This window comes from Fringilla coelebs, assembly GCF_963513975.1.
Source record: "Fringilla coelebs genome assembly, chromosome: 2".
Lineage (NCBI taxonomy): Eukaryota > Metazoa > Chordata > Aves > Passeriformes > Fringillidae > Fringilla > Fringilla coelebs.
In genome coordinates, this window is record NC_140029.1 from 18289667 (window position 1) to 18310828 (window position 21162).

General features: G+C 40.6%; 1 protein-coding gene across 2 annotated transcripts in view; it reads right to left on the reverse strand.

Annotated features, from left to right (window-relative positions):
• GLRA2 (glycine receptor alpha 2) overlaps positions 1-21162 on the reverse strand; it is a gene marked incomplete at both ends in the record, with an annotated part of 121484 nt that overhangs the window by 26265 nt on the left and 74057 nt on the right. For both annotated transcript variants that reach the window (XM_084226262.1, XM_084226263.1), the window contains one exon: positions 897-1046. In XM_084226262.1, coding sequence (XP_084082388.1) covers positions 897-1046 — 150 coding nt within the window. The remainder of the gene's footprint in view (positions 1-896; positions 1047-21162) is intronic.

Sequence of the window (21162 nt, forward strand, 5' to 3'; positions counted from 1 at the left end):
TGCAGCTCAAGCAAATATTTACTTCACCTAGCAAATATATATATAGAGCTTATAGTTCCAGATACTCTAGACATGGGAATGATCATGACTTGAATGAAACTCAATTTAATGTCTACTCTTGTCTCCCGATTTACTGGAAAAAAACCAACAAAACATCCCAGGACAGATGGACAGTCTTCCTAAAATTATTTCTAGACTGACATCTAGGTTACAAACAATTCCCTCTTCTACATGTCAGTCACTGGCATAAAATTGCGTGATAGTGACACTCACAAAGAGGTCTTTTGCTAAAAATTTGAAGTTTGCATCAGTAGCAAACTCTGAAATGACAGAATCCAGAGAGGAAATTCTCCTAATCCTTCTCCTTTTTTAAAACGGCCATGTTTCCTGATTTCAGCTGGGAAAGACACCAGCTGCTGGTGCTGTAAAAGTGAGGGCAGAACTGCCAATCATTGCAATGGGGTATCCTAGGGAATCTCCCATTTTAGCATAGCTAGGGCAGCACTAGAAAAGACAGATCTCAGGCACCTTCTGATGACAGCACATGTGGACAATATCGTCCCTCTATCTGTGGCACTGCATCCAACACTTCCTTATGCACTGGTGTTGCCACGTAGTAGCACAGTATTTGTAGAGGTCCAGCTGCCTCAGCAGTTGCATGTAGGGAAGAATTTTCTTGGAATTGGTGACCAATTACTGACATTTGTCGATAACTTAATATACTGCAAATAAACCCAGCAGCCAATTATGAGCTCTTTATCAACGAGTAAATCACTCAAAAGGAAACTTTAGAAAAAGACTCTCCTGCAAGGGCAAAAAGTGAGGTAGGAAATCAGCCACACATGAGCAGGGCAGTCAGGGCACATTCAGACACCCCAGGTAATGAGCAGCTGTACCTTGTTTTGTCTTCTTTGCCTTCTCCGGAGCCTCAGAAACTCTTTGTGCTGCCGTGAAACGAAGTTGACTGCTGCATATTCCAGCAAAGCAGCAAAGACAAAGAGAAGACACACAGCCATCCAAATGTCAATAGCTTTTACATAGGAGACCTAGAAAGAAATCGGACACAGCATGTTATATCTCAAACTATTTCCTAAGCTGAAGATATCAATGTGAAAAAATAAACACATTTTTTTGCTCAGCATGAATTCCATGAGGTGGGGTTTTCTTGTTCTGTGTTTTGATTTGTTAATTCATTGGCTGATAAAAAATACACAATTCAACTATTAATGAAAATGAGTGTCCACAAAGAATACACAAATGAGCTATTGCCTTTAGAGAAAGATCAGGGTTACTTTAACAAAATACAACTGTTCCTATTGTCACAATTAAAGTTTGGAAAAAAGAATACAAATATAAGGTATTATAAAAAACCTACTGAAAAACAATTGTAGAAAGTTTATAGGTTTCACCTTTTAAAATTTTTATGAACAATTACCATAATGCTTAATTAGAATGCTTAATTACATGTATTTGGTATCCACAACCTCAAAGTAAACTCAGGGTATTCTATTGTATGGGCTGATACAACTTTACCAATTAAATATTCCATCCTAGTTGCTTGAGACCTTTACCCAACTTCTCTATAAGAAAAATAAATCTTCGTAGATATTATCTACTAAAAATACCCAAATACCAGCTGCCTCTGTTCTAGTAAAAATCTATTCTGATTTGAATTGACTGGCCACAATAAAATCAGATATCTGACAGCACTGCAATGTGACAAGATGTTTATCATATTACCCACACTGGGCCAAACAGTAGCCAATTAATGAGCTACACACTATGCATATCAAAGGTACATTCTCCATAGGTGTTTGGTCGCTGCCTTTCTTTGAAGTCTTGCAGTTTTTAAGCAGAGATCTTATGATTAAGTAACAGCAGGTTGTCTCTTTTGTTTATCAGGTATTTCCTCCTGAGTGGAATTACAATGATCTGACTTAATGTCTACAATGTACATGTGAGCTAGTTGCATAAACTACTTTGGCATAAATAAATCAAGGAATGAAGAACAATAGGCATATCTAGGATGCAAGGCATTTGAATTGCTTTACATGTCTTCTCTACAATGAGATTAATAACACCCAAATAGAGTTTCTTCTTCTTCATGTCTGTAAGGAGGAGCTTAGAACACCTCTGTAGGCAGAAGCACCCAGGGCTTTGCACAGTTGTCTAAATAACAGCATCACAAACTGACACATCCATTTGCAAATTCAGCAGAGCACAAAGCTTCAGTATCCCACATTAACCAGTGCCCTGGAGATGTCTCAGATTCTCAAGGTCACCTCAGTTTGACAGAACCCATGGCACCCCCATATGGATGAATCAAGGTAGGCAAAATGGATTGTACCTAAACCCTGAAATATTATAAACATTTAGATAATAACCTGCAGGTAAAACACGTCATTGCAGTCAAAACATATAGTGCCCTGAAAAGGCAGCAGAAAAGGACACACGTGTTCCCGACACTCATGTAAGGGAGACCAAACCTCCACCTTGGAAAACTTCACTTCTACCCTTTGCATGCTATTCAAAATGACCTCACTCTTTTGGCTGGACAGCCATTCTGTGATGGAAGGAATCACACCTCTAGGTGTAAATTACACCTCTAGGTGCAAATAAGTTTTGCTCCTATTTGCCATGTGCTTGAATAGCATCATTTTTCAAAGTCCATGAAAAATCTTTTGTTAATGTCAAATGGAATATACTGCACTATGTGCTTCAGCAAGCAATGTGAGCAGAGGAACTGGCATTTAAAACACAACAGAAAGGATACAGAGCTTCATCCTGCAGATTCTGAACACTGAGAATGACATTTTAGAGGAGGCAAGCACTGCATCAGAGGAACATGCCTTTCAGTAGCAATAGTGCAGCTCAACGTGGCAGTGCCCACCATACAGCTCACACAGGCTGCCATGTAGCAGGCTGATATGACACCATGAATCTGTGCTTTTCAATTAGATACACAGCAGGTATGTAGTTCACTCCCCCACATATAAAAAATTGTACAAGTAACGTCCCTACTGAACAGCTGTGAAAACCAGAGAAAACTCGACAGTGTCCCAGACACTCTGTGCCACAGGCTGAGGCACAGTAGGAATCAAGTCACTGTAATTTGTGTAAAATGCAGCAGAGATTAGGTTGTTTGCTGCTTTCCTTGAAGGGGCAGTTTGTTTCCTTTACAAATGCCCTTAGGAGAAGTATTAAACATGAATAAACAGCTGGACTGTGCTGTCAGAGACAGCACAATACAAGGAGCTGAAGTCAGAAGAATCAGCATTTCTGACTGTGCAAATCCTGTCCTGGTGGGCCTAAAGCAGGGAAGGCAAAATGATAAAGGAAGCCCTGAGTTAGTCGTCCTGCCACTTATACTGCGCTACCATAAATGGCATCCCCATAGCTGCTGAGCCAGCTGGATTATTTTAACTCCAGCCCGCTGGGCTGGAATCAGAGAATCACGATATCCTTGGCAGATGCATAGCTTGTTCTATTGTTTGGCCAGGGCCACACCATGGCACAGCTTTAAATGAGAAAACAGAAAGCAATTGCTTCCAGCACCATACTAGAAATAAATAAGTGGTAAAATCCTGCAATGAGTAAAAGCTGGCACCTTTATTTTCAAATAAATTTATTTAGTTTACCTATGAAGCCTCAGTATATACAGAATTGTGCTGCTCAAAGCCTAAACACCTGTGGAATTTTCTGACACGCTCATAGAAGCTGGAATCTGCAAAACTGAGTAAATCATGAAAGGCTCCATTGCTTGGGAAGGTTCTTCCATCAAACTCAAAACCAATGTTATCAGCTAGGGGGTTTTTCCCCAGATCATAGTAAAGCATTAAAACTCATATGCTTGTTCAACTTAAAGGCTTATAGCATCAGCTTTGATAAGGACTCATCAAACAGTACTCTCTCTCCAGCTTCCTTAACTACCATGTCCATGCCTTATGCTCCATACTCACTGCTGGGTACATGTAGGACAGTGTAGACTGAGTTTTCCTTGGAGGTCTCTTCTCACCTAACTTAAAAAGCACTATGCACATGTGAGGATTTTTTTCAATTAATGTTAAGAAACAAGCAATTTTAGGACAAAATTCTTCTAAGTGGAACATAGATATCTACACTATAGTCAAATAAACTGTACCCTAAAAATGCCAGTCTCTCCTATTTGACCAAGACTGGAGTTTTGGCAGGCTATTTCAGGTATACATGTATGTTTGATATACATTAATTTTGGCTAGATAAACCCTATGACTTATTTCTGCTAGCCAGTACCTTGATGTAATCCTAATTAGAGCAGAGCAGAACAACACAAATAACCCCACATGAGCCTTAGGTAATAGAGACTGTTACCTAAGCATTTGCCACCTTTCCCATAATATCACTTGCAGCACAGAATCCAGCAACAATACAAATTCCAAGTTGACCTTATTAAGTTATCATGCATAAAATAAAAAATAGGTGGGGTTGTTTCAAAGGTAGACCTTGTAAAAGTTCCACTGAAAAGCCTGTAACATTGACAGTACACTGGCTCCATTTACTATAAAATACTTTTAGAAGTGGATATTTGGAAAGTCTACCTTGTTCAGTGTTACCATGTTCAGAAAGCTCAATAAGATTTTCTCGTCCTTTACTTTCTTTAAATAGCTGCTCCATTTTTCACTGCATGTTGCCAAGCTTCCTCCCTAATGCTGTTTGGGAGAAGGGGATTTAATGGCTCCCACCAATAAAACCATAAATTGTATCAATTATTCAGATGCTTTGTAAATGTTTTAGGGCCAGCTAATGAGGGAACTTTTTCCGAATTAGAGCTGTCTGCATCAAGAGCCAAGTATGGCAAGGCTAAGTATAGTAAATGTGACAAAGCTGCTTCTTTCCCTTCATAATTTTCCTCATTTGTTATTTGGCCATACCCACTGGATAAAAAAAGACAAGCTTGCTCTCCATACACTGCTGTAGCATTAATGACCCCAGTGAAGTTCCTGGAAATGAAAGTACAAGGAGAATTACGCTGTTGGTGAAGGACTTGAGGGGATTAAACCTTCCACTTCTCAAACTGTTTTTATTTTGTCACCGTGACTGTCCCAGAGCTCTCAGGCCCCTTTCAGCACAGTGCTGCGTGTCACCACCAGAATGAAGAACGCCTTTGTGGAGAGAATCCAGGGGAAAACATGGTCATGGGTCCTGCAGCTCAGCAGCTGTCATTTGTTGACATTTTTGAATCAACCCAAATGTGGGCTCGGTTTTTGCTACAATGCCAGTCTCACGAGAATCCAGACAACTGCTTTAACTCTCTGATTCTGATTCTGAGTGTAAAATGGAAATAAAGACACATCCATCCACTCCCAGGGTTCTGCACTGTGAAAATAACTTCAACATGCAGTGAAAGGTACTCAGTTTGTGTTAAAAAACATATATTCACTTATTTTGGTAAGTAGAATCTTATGGAAAAATAGCTTTTACTTGTGATATGAAGCCACAAGCCTCTGTTTTACACAGTGCCATATTCTAGGCAAGGTTTTTTAAGGAATAAAATTTTCAGCTACAGTGAAATCTTACTATTTGAAATTAACTTCTCCTATGCATTAAAATAAACTCTTGGAGAAAAATGTTCCAAAGAATTTTTCAGACTGGAAATAGAACCAAGTATGATTTTAAATCAAAACTAAAACAAAAGTTACTTTAAATGAAAAGTGGGCAATTTTCAAAACAAAACAAGAAACAAGCAAGAAATGTTTAATTTAAACGGGGTGAAAAAAATACTACTACCCTCCCTCTATTATTCAGATTCCATATGAAAGTGTCCACCTTGCTCAGCAGGGATTCACAAGTTGTTCCAGCCACCCAAAATTGCCTTTTTTTAGTGAATAAACTATTCATCCAAACATTTTTGCTCTATTTCTGTTGCTGGTTCTGCCAAGTCATGAGATGCTAAACCTCCCACTCACTGCTGATGCAGAAATAAATGCTGACTGCATTCAAGCCAGGAAATGTATGGGAAATATTTATAGTTTGTTTTTCCTTCAAAGATAAAGGGAAATTTTCTTCAAGTCTTTGAAGAAGATCAGCGAGTTAAGGCATTTCCAAAGATGTTCAAAGAGCCCCCTGGGCAGGGACCAGAAGAGGTGATCACCAACAGGCATGTAACAAAATTCACTAGTAGGCCTACAAGCTATTTTTGTTGTGCTCACCAGGCCAAGATGCCAAAAACACAGGCCTGGTTTGTGAGTGGTCACAGCTACCTCTGTGCCAGATCTGTCCAATTCCCACTGAAGAGAGAAAACAAGATGCTCCCCAACCTCAGAGGGGGGCTGGACCCCATGAAATGGCAGGAATTAAAAAAAAAACAAAAAACAAAAAACCAAAAAGGAATAAACTTGTCTTCCAGGTAAAGCCACTTTGGAAAAGCAGTAAAATATTTCTTTTTTTAGCATGGGCAGTGTCTATTGACACATTTTGATCTTCCTCCCCAAACGGTGTATATTCACCTTACATAATACTTTTTTCACTTTTTTAACGTAATACTATGAATACAAAATCAGTTTGCGGATTGATGAAGCCAATACTGCTTGGGCTTTTTTCCCAAGGCCATAAGAAGCATTGGCACTCTCATCATGTGTAATTTTGTGCAATCATATGGTATAGTTGCCTTGTGTTTCTTATTTGTGAGAATTCATTCTTTCTGTAGAGTAAATTTAAGACAGGATGCAGCATTTCCACTTCATCCTGCTTGAGCAGGGAGCTTGGACCAGATGACCCACTGTGGTCCCTTCCAATCTTACCCATTTTGTGATTCTGTGATTCAAAAGCCCTCAGCTTCTCTAAAAATAGTATGATTATTTTGCAGACAAAGGAAAAGAGCCCTGAGTGATAGCTTAAGGCACTTTTTCTAACAGGGCAGGTTACAGCTCAGAAAACAAAGGCTTGTGATTTGGACAGATAATGGTGCTGGTGCTCAGCTTGGGAGCAAACTGTGACATTTTCTTGTGCATTGATGATGCAGGGACGGGCTGACCTCTGTCAATGAGCACCAAGTAACACAAATTGAAATTATAACCAGGGTCAAAACCCCACTTTTACAAATTGATAGTCAACTGCATGTTGTAACACCTCTAAGATGACGATAATGTCTGGAAATGTCTCAAATCTCAGGAGTTCAAGCCCAGCTCAGACCACTGCAGAAACAGTTAACAAAGGATAGAACTGAAATGCTAAATTATTTGGAAACTGGAGGTTCTGGTGGCCCCACCCAAGAATTGTGTTGAGCTCATGCCTTGAAAACCATGGTAGAGTGGAACTAAGATTGAGCAGAGCCCCATCCCCCTGTGGAAACAGATTGAAACTATAGAAAAACGAGAGGGGAAAAGTGAAATTTTCTCTGCTCATTATTTATTATGACTTTGGCATGCAGCAGGACACTGCTGACTTTTCTCATTGCCCTGATCCTGAAAAATGCTGGGGAGGAACAGGTTGGGGACACCTCTCCCACCAGCTCAGACACATCTTTAACACCAACATAAATAGCAATTCGTGCCTCTTGCAACTCTTCAGCCTGGTTGCATCTCTCTGCCCTCTTGGAGAAAAGATTATGGCTGAGCTGGCCAACATGTGCATGCTCTGCAGGGGTGCTGGAGATCAAGAGGCCCCTCACACCACCCAATGCCACGGGCAGAGGCAGCACTTCAGAGAAGCCAGTAACACCCACAGTCTGTGCTTGAGCTGTCACAGGAATAAACCTGCAACACCAAACATCAGCTTCTCATCACCTGTATTCTGCACATCCTTGCTGTTTTCCTTGGTCTCACTTTGTATGTTTAGTCTTCTTCTGTCTTCAAGAAGTTGGTCTTGGATAAGCACTTACAACCATTTGATTAAGTATTGTTTTTTCCCTTGAAAACCAACCAGATTTCCAATAAAGCTTTCTACAGTCAAAGGGAGCAGAAATATTCCTGCCCCACAAAAACCCCCCAAAAACCCCCCAAAAACCTTAGGATTCTGTGCTCACACAGCCCCCACAGGTCACCACAACCCTACAATCTTAGCACATCCCAGTGCCCTTCATTTGGCTTGTAAATACAGCGAGCTGATATTGGCAGAAATAAAATAAATAATACCAATATTTGTAATGTTTCTTGTGTATGAACCAAAGTAAGTAATCAACAGATTGGTGCAGCCATGGTGATCAGTTTACAAAGGTGACAAATGAGGGTTGATGTCTGTGCAACAAGGAAGCAGCTTCTTATTGCTAAGTAATTGAAAGACATTTATCACACAGAAACACCCCCACACATGAGCTGAGCTCAGAGCAAATTGAGAATTATATGTGGCTGCATTAAGATACTGGTAAAAACATATCCTGTCAGCCCTTGCAGATTAGATAACAATGTCAGTCTTGGGTCTTGTTTACAACGAGAAGAGTTTGCTCTTCCTTCCCAGTGAAATCAATAGATAATATTTCTTTAATGTCATTAAATGCTCACTTGAATATTTGGACTCTAAGTGGTAAATTTTTCAGTGGATGAGAGCTTGGATAAAAACAATCACTAAGGAGAAAAAAATGAGAAAGATTACATGTTTGCTAGCAAGAACCACTGGCCTGATCCTTGAACAATGTCATTAAATTCATAAAGAGAGTCAAATGCTGATACTGACCAAAGAAGCATTTATATTTAAGATTTACTTGAAATCAAAATTCAATGTGGTATCTGAGCACAGCAGAGTGCCCACTTCTGTAAGGCCAGCTTTCCTGCTGTGATTATGCTTTTCTGAATTTTTTTTTCTGTTAACTCAGCTTTAGAAAACTCTTTTTGTTTGTAGATCCAAAAGTTCTTTAGTTGCCTCAGGTGAAAAGTAATCTTCATTCAGCTCAGCCACAGCCATGCAGGTTCAGTCATTACCTCTGCCATTCAGTTAGGAAGAATTGCACCAAATTGCATTATTCACTGACCTTTGAAGAGTTAACTGACTCAGTGCATGACTGTTATCAAATAACAAGTCTGGATTCCATTTTTGTAGCAATAGGAACAAAGCTCTTCCCTCCAAGTAAAGCAGGTAAGGACCACAGAAGTGGAGCATGGCAGAGTAGCTACTGTGATCAATACTAAGAACATGTGCAGCTATACTTACATGCTCAGGTGTTATTTCTTCATTGGATAGCATAAAAATTGTGTTAAATCTCACCTGACTTCAGAACATTCTACAACATCTTCTCTGGGCTGTATTTCCTGTATTCACAACCAAGTGAACCACTAAGAATGATCCAATTCACTGAACCAAACAACAAAACCCTAAAATTATAAAAGGATGTCTATGGCTTTTTTTCTCCACTTTTGGTCTCTGCTGTTTGTGAAAAGAGAGTTAATTTTCTAATTCTTCTCTAAGATCATACTTCTAAATTCTGGATTTCCTAGGACTTGCAGCAATGTAATCTGGTGGGAAAAGGAATTTGTTTATTTTTATGACTGCTAGTCTCTCTAGATTAGAGATGGGTAAATCAGAGTAAGCCTTTGGTCAGGGAAAATTGCCTTATCAATAATAAATATAAGATTAGACTAAAAAAAATCTGAGAATGGGTGGGTCATTACATTACTCAGTAACTCCACATGCTTCTTTCTTGACTATTACTTGATCAGTTACTTACTATTACTGAGCCACTTATCACTGTTATCTAGCATATCTTCTGGCTCTGGATTCTGAATTGCTTCTTTCATCTGACTCAACTGGAAAGGGAAAAAATGCTTTATATTTGCATAATTTAAGCAATTTGTAACTGACAATAATGGTATAATAAATAAATCTGTATATACAGTCTATGAAAATTCTTTTGTCGTTTATATTTCTTCTCTTTCTCTCTTTGAAAAAAAAGTTTTAAAATTAAAAATAAAAACATCTGTAAAAACAGATCTTGAGGTTGAGCTGATGTCAAAGAAAACAGGCTCTGGCAGGATAGCATGGTCCAATTCCAATTGTAAGCGTGAGTGAGTCACATTTCATGTACAGTAAAGCACTTAAGGAAATGCAGAATTGAAAGAGGATGTATAATGGGAATAATAGAATATGGCAAAGGTGAGAATGTACGTTGAAAGAAATTGATGGTCTGAATATTAATAAACACAAAGAAAGAAAATGGGATAAAGAGGGCAGGTTAGAGGAAAGGAAATAGGAAATGGAATTCAGATAAAGGGGAATGAACAGCAGCTTTTAGCAAGATTCATGCAAAGATTTCTTTTTTTAATTTAACTGAAGCAGTTTCCATATCCTAGAGGGATCGGCGCTGCTGTGTTAATCTAAATGTACCCATCACACACCCAAATTAGCTGGGGCCTGTGGGCTCAGGACCTGGGATCAACACTGCCTGTGGTGAAGCACAGGTTGCATGCCCAGACCCCTGTTTTTCACCTCGCTTGGGATGGTGCAGGAAGCTGAGTGATCCATACTTTCCCATGGACTCCCCCAACCAAGCACCTGGCTGACCCACTCTTGGGTCCCACTAACCAGCTACAGACCAGCCACCTGCACCACCTCTTTTGGAGAAAACTCTGGGCCTGAGGGCTCCTGGAGCACCAGGCTTTGTGGTGCACAGACCTGCACAGTTTGAAACTACTGGCCTGTACCTTCTTCCCAGTTTTTCCTGTTCTTATTCTCTGAAATATAGTGATCTTTTTATCATCTTCTCTGTAGTACTTCTTACTACTGTCCTTTCCAGCCAGAGCTGTCTGATCAATTGATATTGTTAAGTAAATTATGCTTTCAATCCCTTTGTGGAAGACCAGCCCTTGGAGAAAAAAAAAAAAAAAAAAAAAAAAAAAGCAGGAAAAACCTGCAGAGGAAATCACCATTGCTGCCTCCCTTTTGTGTTTGTGTGAAACCAGCAGGAACACCTGCAAGGACTCAGAAGGCTACTTAAGCACAGAAGAGACAGAGTCACCTTTCATGCTCATTTTCTGATGCAGATTTTGATTATGGTCATAAATTGTCTCCTCAGTGATTCGAAAGACAAAAACAAAACTCTGCTGATTTAGAGTAAAAATTTGTTGTCCCAAATTCTGAACCTTTCCTTCCAAGCAGAGTCTTGTACTAAGGTTTTGTTTGCAGTTATCATGTTTTTCACATAATTTCATTTTCACCAGAGCTATAAATCCGAGAACTTTCTGACTCATACTGTAATGTAAAACTGTCTCCAACACTCTGATACCAAGAGCTTTGTTCAAAACAGTGTCATCACACGTTTCACTTAGGCTGAGTAAAATAATTTTGAGTCACAATAGTTAGGAACTCAGTACAAATATATAATCAAAGCAATAACTAAGAACACCATCACTTCTCACTGAAAGATGTTTGTGCAGAAGCCTTTTAGCCATGCACTCTCATGCATGGAGCACATCTGCATTCCCTTCTCAACTTAACTTTGAGCCGAAGTACTGGACTTTCATAACAGGAAAATTCTTTTCTGAAGTTTATTTGATTGCTTAGCCTGATGGCCAATGCTTACTCCTACAAACTGCTCTTTTTTCCTCATCCCTTTTCTGAAGCCATGGTGGCTACGCTGGTTCTGCAGTCTGCAGCTGTAGTTAAAGTACTAGAGACTCTCCAAGGAGCCCCACAGCACTGAGCAGCAGCAGCACCCACAGCACCAGTGACAGTGACAGAAGCACTCTGGAGCACACATGAGAGCTCTTTGAAGGACAGCACAGGCACCTCTAAGACTGACTGCTGGATGGCCCTCGAGGTTCAGAGCCCTGCAGCACAAGGAAAGGGAATGGTTTTCATGCCAGTCTCATGCCACATGCTCAAGGCTTGTTGAACTCTGTTGCTCTGTAGCAAGCAAAATCTTGCTGCAAGAATGACTTCATGATACTGACAGATGAATGTTCACCTTGTGAAAAGGCTGGAGACAACCAGGAGGGAGCTAACAATCCTGGAGGGAGCTACTGAGGATATCACCACTGCTCAGTGAAGATTCACAGTGAAGATTGCTCATCTGTGCAGGAAGTAAGGACCAGATAATTTCTGGTTTTCTTATTCCTATTTGCAAATGTATAGGGTCCTGCATATGATGTGTTGGGTTACATTCTTGCTACAAGAATGGCATTATAACTGATGGTATAGTCCCTTTACTTCCCTTTGTGTGTGTGTGTGTGTGCATTCCTGGTTTGTGTCATATACTGAGTCTGTAAAACAGTAAATAGGTGAGGTTGAACAACCAACAAGGAGGAGAGACTTCTGTGCTAATCCTGCTCAAACAGAGAAGGATCAAAAGTCTTAATGATATGGGATCTGGAGAAACTGCACTGAGAAACTCTCGGAGATGATGACCAAAATAATTTCCTGAAAGCCCAGAGGGGACCAAACTGAGTTTTCTGCCACTTAAAATCATTGGGATGGCTGAAATTGAGGACACAGTAGGTGGGAGGAGAGTTGTGCATGAACTTTTGCACATCCTGCTTAATCTTATCTAGATGCTCTTTTGTTCATTAAAAAAAAATTCTTGTTTTATTCATGTTCTGATGAAACATGGGTTATTTTTAAGTTCAGCTAAAACTTTTAATCCCTTGTGGCACCTCATTGTGAGAAGAAGGTAAAGGGACATCCGCTTCAAAGCTCAGGCTTGGGATTGTCCCTCTTGCAAAGTCACAGACCTGGTGCCCCAGAGCCTGTTTTCTGCCGTCCCTCCAATTTTGGGGACAGCTGGCACAGACACTGCATGAGCCCAAGCTCCCTGGGCTGGGCACAGCACGTGTCAGAGGTGGGAGAGGAAGGGAAAAATGGAACAGTTTTTCTGACTCTGAGGCAATTCTGGCATGCTCAGCTGACTCGTGTAACTTAAAAGAAGCTGCAAAACCGAGTCAGCCTACGCAAGAGAAGAAAACAGCCTACATATAAATAACAACCTATATAGCTTTGCCCCTGTCAGTTCCATAAGTAGCTGGGGAAGAACAAAGCTTTGAAGTGAGTCATGTTACCCCCACCCCACCTCCAGTCTCTCTCTCTCTCTCTCTCTTTAAGTTCTAAGGAAGCTCAGCAAACACATTGGCCAGAATTTTCAGTCATGAAGATCAGGGTCAAACTCGATCTCTTTCAGGAGATTTTAATGAACTGCCTAAGCCAGGAATTCTATCTGCTTAATTGGAAATGAACATGTATCTTTCCTGAATCATTCTGTGGGCATTTGCCTTACTGGTAAGTCTAGGGTAATAGTAGCTCACCACCAGGTTTCTTCCCAGCACTAAATATTCTTACAACATTGTAAGAATGCAATGTTCCTGCTACTAACTTAGATGTAGGAATTCACACCTACATTTGCTGTGAATGTGGATCATTTATATCCACATGGTCATTACAACCTCCATTTCCATTATGACTCAGCACATATTGCAAAGATTTGACTCCTTTTAGATCAAAAGAAGAGCCTGCTGGTCCTGTACACAAGCCTGGGTTGCATTGCTATGTTACCCAGTGTTCACATTCAGTATAAATAAACAAATATTTTGAAAAATCCTACCACTGAATAACTCTAACCCCAGGATCAAGTTTCTGAGGAGTCACACATGGCTAGAAATACAAAGAGACACACTTCATATTATATTTAAGAGCTCTCTTTCAGTTTGATAAGTTATTAATAGATGTCAGAAATTTCATTTACACTTACTCCACCATGTTAGAGCTATGGGGAAGTACTTGCCTGGCTGGTGAACCCTGTTACATGTTTCTCACATGAACTGACATTTAATCAGCTGCAATTATGGAGATAGAAAATTAAACAAACAAAAGAAAATTAGAGAACTGTTTTGCACGGAACATCACAAGTTAGCAGAGAGTAGATTGCATCTAATGAGACTCAAAGACTAAGGAGTATTTCAAATTACAAGTATTTCAAAAAAGGAGTACTTCTCTGCCTCTTTCCTCTGAAAGATCTTAATGATGAGTCTTAAAGAAGATAATCTGCCTGCTTCTCAATGAGTATGTGCAATGTAGGGAAATAGTCTGAGCTCCATTTTACAAATAGGGAAATTAAGGTGTATATATGGTAAATACACTGCCCAGGTTTTCAGGAGGAGCCCCTGGCAGAGCTCTGAATGAAGCCTTAATCCATGTTTTGGAGTTCTGATCATCGTTTCCAAATCCACATTGCTGACTGTTCCACAGAACTGCCTAAACCCAGAAGAATTTTCCTGAGAAGACTCTGCATCCCCAACACTCTACAAATGACATTTTGCAAAAAATGCATATCTGTGTCACTGTCAGACACAACAGGAGAAGAATGAGAGATAGGCAGGGAAAAAAATGTGCAATAATAGTGTCCACTTCTTCTTGGCTGTTGCTGTCAGCTTGGTTTTAGACATAATAAAAAGCAGTGAAGATAAATTAAAACAGATTTAGTTTTTTTCAGAGCAGTCCATACTCATGGGTAAGCTGAGGGGAGGGCAAGGGACATGTTTCAGCTCAAGAGAGATTTTTGCTTAAGTTGTCAATACAATGTTTATGTTGTAAACATATTTGTCAGTTTTGCAGCACTTACTCTGCCTAAAGCGTACCTTGAACCTAAAGTTATTTCAGGAGCCATGACTTTGATCGATTGCATATCAGGAAGCTTAAGTGCAGAAAATTCCCACACAAAAACACTTTAAAGCACGGAAATTAAAATTTAAAGGCTGCTTTTTTAACATGCTTTGTGTGCCAGAGCAGCCCAGCCCGAGTCTGAACTGTGAGGGCAGCAAGGAGGAAGGGCATCCCAGCCACTCAGTCCTACTCACACAGGTCATGTCCTAGGTACAAATTACCTTAAGTGGTGTTAAGGTGGGAGGGGAGCAAAGGAACAGAGCTGACAGAGATTCCTGCTTCTAACAAAGCCACATCTGTTTAACATCCCCAGCTGCCAACTAACTGCAGAAGAGCTTAGAAAAAGCCACAAGCAGGGCCTGGTTCTCCAACAAATATGCTCACCACATTCCTTTTCATGCACATCCCATCAAAATCCATCAGTGCCACTCAGTCAATATTAATGTGCTTTTACCGGAGGAAGGGGTGCACAAAGCATCCTCAAGCATAGCTTCTTATCCTCAGTGAATACTGTCAGAGCTGCCATTGCTGCACAGAATGGTCTCCACAGAGGATCTGCTGAGCTCCTGGGAAGCTCTCTGCATTCTTGTCCAAAGGCTGTTATTTTTTGAGTACTCCTCAATATATCTTTAGAAAGGCAGAAAGTCAATATTCCCCTTGGCACCGGTGCTGCCATGCAGCAGGTGCGTTGGCACTGATTTTCCATTGCTACAATAAACCATCACAATCTCTTTCCTGAGGAAAATAACCCACTTTTACAGGGCAGGTGAAATCTCATGACTGCCTTAGGTCCAATGGCCTGCAAAGTAATTTGCTGTATCATAGTATGTTCCTTCTTTCAACTCGACTCAAGCAACGTTCCCCTCTTGGCCTTAGCAATCCAGTTCTCACAAGTATTTACTCTTTTCTTTTTCACCCAGTAGTGGTACAAAGAGATAAAAATTAACTGGAGGGAAGTGTTTGTTTCATCTTTCCACTCTATCCAGTCCCTTTTATCACAGATACAGAAAAGATCTAAGTGCTTAAGTCCAAACACTTTGCCCTTGTTCAGCTGCTGCTTAACCCAAGTTCAGCAGGTCCTTCACTGTTTAACTTCAACATTTTCTGGGCAGCTGAGTTCTGCTCATGCCCAGAATCCTCCCTTCCATGTGCAGGGAGGTATCTAGCTCCAACCTGGGTCCAACATGATTTGGGAGCTACAACAGGAACATCTAAGGACTGTGCACAGGAGTTTATTCAGAGTCCACCAAGTACATACTGACAGCCTTGGGCCCTTTAAAGAAATGCCACAGTAACTGCAGAAATAGCAAAATAAAATCATGCCAATCTTTCTCTTGGAAGATCTGTGGCACTGGCACTCATCAAGGAAGAAGGAAATACACCTTAAATGCCTTTCCAAGCCTAATAGGATATTGGTTCATCTTTCCTACCTCCCACAATATAAATAGCAGGCCACGAGCAAGGATGGGAAGAGAAGGGGTTTTAAAGCTCAAATGGGAACTGTTCTCCACAGAAAAGAAAGCAAAATTCCTGAATTTTGTTTCAATGAAGAGTAGAAAAAGAGCTATGCTTTAGCTGCCTCTTGTGTCTTGTCAATCACCGGCTAGAATGGAGAAACACTTTATTTGATTGGGAAGTTATTTGCTCTCTGTTCAAGCTGCTGTCTGAGGAAAGGTCCTCAGCCATGTGAGTGATGGGGGGAGGATTCAGCTCACCATTTGAACAGACAGGGAGCTCCAGGGAAGACTTCAACCCATCCACTCCAGAGGCTGATTTGCCATAGGGATGAATTGGCTCTCTGGAAGTATCCATTTCTGCCCACTGAAGAGGGAATTATGATAAAGGATACCTGCTGGCCAAATCGATTTGAAAAACCAGGTCATGCATTCAAAGGGGGGAGGAAGGGGAAGATAGAAATATAGGGGAGAAGAATCCAATTAAATTAACTTGGGGTTCAATTCAGAAACTACAAAGCCATAGGGTTCCCTGATTCACTCTGTCCCCCTTCTTGCTGTGAACAGTGTTTTAATTGGAAGAGAAGTTCCTTTTTGTTATACTGGTTTGTCTATTTATCACCAGGGCTTAACAGAGACAAACTTATTATTAAAACACATTTTGGAAAAGCCTTTCAACACCACCATTTATTATAAATATTATTGTTTAATAACTGATTTTCCTCTGGTAATTATGCTATCTTTAGGCTTTGGAGTTTTTTAATCAGTGTTTTCCTGTGGCTTGGGTGTGATTCCTGCAGAAGCCTTGTAATAACCAAATAACTAGGACAGTCTAATCTAATAATTTGTGCATGCATATGATGTTCAGGGGGATTATTAAAGTTATTTTCTCACTGAAATGTTATCAGCTTAGAAAGCCGAGCTGTTCCAGGCTGATGGCTTTTTATTGCAAAAATGTTTAATACCGTCGTATGCACCAGACTGCAGTTGCACGTGTTAATGTCATTTATTCCATTGATTTTGCCTTTTGAAAGGAACCTTGCTGGTCCCTATTTTTGCTTAAAAATATCCTAACAACCAAACCAATTTTGCTCAAATGGCAAATGTTTTCTGAAACTGAAACTGGAGTATTTGTTTAGACTAAAAGGGTTGGATAGGCTTTATTTGACAGGACTTGTTATTAGCTTATGACATGAAGCCTTGAGAATTTCTTCTGCTATAATAACATTTTATTTCAGGCCCCCAGCACAACTAATTTAAATGGTTCCAAGGGTGGAACATAATCAATTTTGCAACCAAGATGGAAGTCAGTTCCTTAGTAGAAATTTCCCTGCAGGATAAAACCAGTGATAACAAAACAAACAAGAAAAAGAAAGAAAGAAAGAAAAAAAACCAACAAAAAAACCCCAAAAACCCAAAACATCATGAATGTATTTACCATTACTCAGACTTTTTTGTTCTGGTGGAGTAGTCTAAATTTCAAAGCCACCTCCCACACATATACTTATATATAATATTTAGAAATACAATACATCCTTAGATGTTGCATTCATTGTCATACAGTTTGTTCCTAGATAAGGAGTATTTTGCTACAGAAATCAAAACTACATCAGTATTTTTCTGCACTGATGATTCATCCTAGACACTGAAAGAAAGAGCTGGTATATGATAAAACAGGAGCACAAGCAAAGGGAAAGAGATAAAGATATGGGCAGACAAATGTCAAATACTATTCAGTTGCTTGCGCCATGATATGCACAATATGTCATGACTCTGCAGTTATACATGCTTCATATTTTGCATTTGAATGATAATCCTTCTTGGTGTAATTGTAGCAAATATAGTCATGCTGCAATTAACATTGTATCCATTATTCTTTCAGTGGATTATTTTAAGAATTTTTTTTTAAGTTTCAGAACCCACACTAGGAAGGCTTTGTTTAATCAGCTAGAGAGACCACAGCAAACTGTGACAAGCCTTTCTTAGATTCTCTGAGGAGACAAAGGCTTAACCTGCTGTTCATATATCATTGTTACTTGCCTTTGATGGCTGCAGAAATAATGATTACTGCATAAAAGTTCAAATGAAGCATTGCTTTCTAACATTCAGTTGCAGCTGAAATGTTGGCCCATTCTTTTGAGAGTGTTTGTTTAACAAAGCCTCTTCTTAAGCAAGGTCAGTAGTAAATGTGGTAGGGAAAATGAAGATGTCTTTGGTCCCTGGGGGCTCTGGGGATGTGAGGACTGGTTGTCCTGACCAGTCTCCAGCCCAGTTTGGGCTGTGTCATACACAGGTCATGGTCAGCCAGGTCTCCTGCACGGACCTTTGATCAGTGACCTGTGTTACAGTGGGCCCTGCCACCAGCCTGGCCTCCAGCTGTCCTTGATCCACTGGCTACACAGATTCATGTATTAGTATGCTCAAAACAACAACATTGGAACCATCAGATTCCACAGTCAGTTGGTTTTTGTGGGGTTTAAGATGCATTGCATTAAAATCAGAATGAAATTCAAGAGAAGAAAAAAAAGGAGTCAGGATGATATGATTTTGATCCCCTAATATGAAACATATGAGGGGTAGTGATGAACATTTATACCACTTATAACCTTTACAGGAACATATATTTTATATATATATAATGGGAATCATTGCTTTTTACTGGACACTTCAACTGTATCACAAAAGGGGAATGTCAGCAATTTGTTAAGAATATGAGCATCATCTTTCTAAAAGTAAGTCGTTGGTCTCAAATCGGTCACAAATCTGGGGTAGAATATAAGAAGTTCCAAACCAGGGCTATTTTCAAAACTTTGTGTTTTCCAGTGACCTTACAGTCACAGAAATTTCTTCTGCCAGGTAGAAGCTTTTTTTTCTTTTCTTCTTCACTGGGCTCCAGCACAGCAGAAATTTTTCCCTTAACTCCTGTGAGCCTGACAGAAATCACATGTGTGAAAAGATGTCTTAACTGCAATTTGTAAGAATCTGGTGTAGCTTCTTTACCTGATCTTACATTTTCTGGCTCACTGAAGTTCCCTTTCAATCAATGCCAGTGTCATTTCTAGACTCATCTTCACTTACAAATAATGGCAGAACCTCCTCTCTCAATTTCTATCCTTAAGCAATGGCACAATGTCCATGATTTTTGTTTTGTACAAGACTAGAGACGACTACTTTGAGAAATGCAACATAATATACACATCACTTCTTTTGTCCTGCTCAGACAAGTGAAACAAGATAATGCTACATCTGAGGAGCCTGGTGCTATGGTAACCTGCCTCATGAAGCATCCCTAGGAAGCCCCTGATCTGCAGCAGATGGGAATCAGCTGAAGTCTCCAGCAACACACAGTCTCACATAAACACTCACTGAATCCTCGAGTCAGTGCCCAGCTGCACTGCAGGACTTCAGCTTCACAGCTCACACACTCCAAAATGAAACATGGCTAGGCTTGGACAGAGGAGGAATGCTCAGCACCCTACACAACAGATTCTAACAAAGCCAGCAAGGTGACTTCTGACAAATGGAAGTAACTTCAGTTTGCCCTACATTATTATTTTACATGTTTTCAATAAGTAATTTTTAATTCACACTTGCATATGTATATGAAATTTCAAACCATTATATTTTCCATGTAAAACATGAAATTTCCCAAAGGAGATGTGAAGATCTTGAATCCCTTTTAATCTATATTTGGCCAACACAAGAACATGCTAAAACCCCTAAGCATATTTTGTGTCTTAGCAGAACCACAGATGAAGAAATGCTGTTTAACCTCCCCCAGCCTCCAGCTGGCTCCTTCCCTTTCAAATGCTGCATTTATGGATAATGATCTCTGATCACAGGGATGGGGACATGGAAACCACCTGATCTTGGAGACACAGGAACTGACCATGTGTGACAGGATAATTTGGCCACTCCCAAGCTGTCTGAGCACAGTAAAATTCTTGAGCCATTCTCAAAGGGCTTCTGCTCTCTACCAAAATTAAGTCAATGCTTAGCAGACTGAGGAACTGTCCTGTGTTCTCGGGGTGTAAAGAGTAGTCAGGCAGCATGGTCTGAGCAGGACCACTCACTGTCTCCACCATGTGCATACAAATCAATCATGAGAGCAAGCAGGATTCACCTCTCACACAATTCACCCTTTTTTCCATCACTCAGAGCAAATGACCAGGTGCTCATAAGCCACGATCCTGTAAACTCTTCTTCTCTGGAGGTGCAGCAGGCCCAGGAAGTGTGTTAAACTGCTTGGAAAATCCTCTTCTAGCCCAGGCCTACTTGGCATGGTGAGCACATGCACTTACAAAATGTCACTGTTTCACACCAGCCAGTTCCAAGAACCTGCATTCTCCCTGGGGCCCTGCAGTTGTAAAACACTTGAAATATATTTCTATTGTGTTTATCCTCTCCATTTTCACATCAAGGGAGCCTGACAGCAATTTGCTGTGGGGATGGGTCCTGTACAGAAACACTGGAAAATCACCTGCCATCTTTGTCAGCTCAGTGCATAACAGCCCCTCAGGCCAAGCACAGCTTGGTGGTTCTTGCTCTCAAAACAAGACAGAATTGTAGCTTGGCCACCTAAAGGTGTGTGTCTGTAGGGTGGCTGTAGGTGCCTATAGGGTGTCGGCAGGGTGGCTGTAGGTGGCTATAGGGTGTCTGCAGGTGGCTATAGGTGGCTATAGGTTGGCTGTAGGTGGTTATAGGGTGTCAATAGGGTGTCTGCAGTTGGCTGTAGGTGGCTATAGGTGGCTATAGGGCAGCTGCAGATGGCTATAGGGTGTCAATAGGGTGTCTGTAGGTGGCTATAGGTGTCTTTAGGGTGGCTGCGGGTGGCTATAAGGTGTCTATAGGGTGGCTGTAGGTGTCTATAGGACGCCTGTAGGTGGCTATAAGGTGTCTACAGGGTGTCTGAGGTGGCTGTAGGTGTCTATAGGGTAGCTGAAGGTGGCTATAGGGTGTCTACAGGGTGGCTGTAGGTGGCTATAGGGTGTCAATAAGGTGTCTGAAAGTGGCTGTAGGTGGCTATAGGTGTCTATAGGGTAGCTGTGGGTAGCTATAAGGAGTCAATAGGGTGGCTGCAGGTGTCTGTAGGGTGCCTGAGGTGGCTGCAGGTGGCTATAAGATGCCTATCGGGTGTCTGAAGGTGGCTATA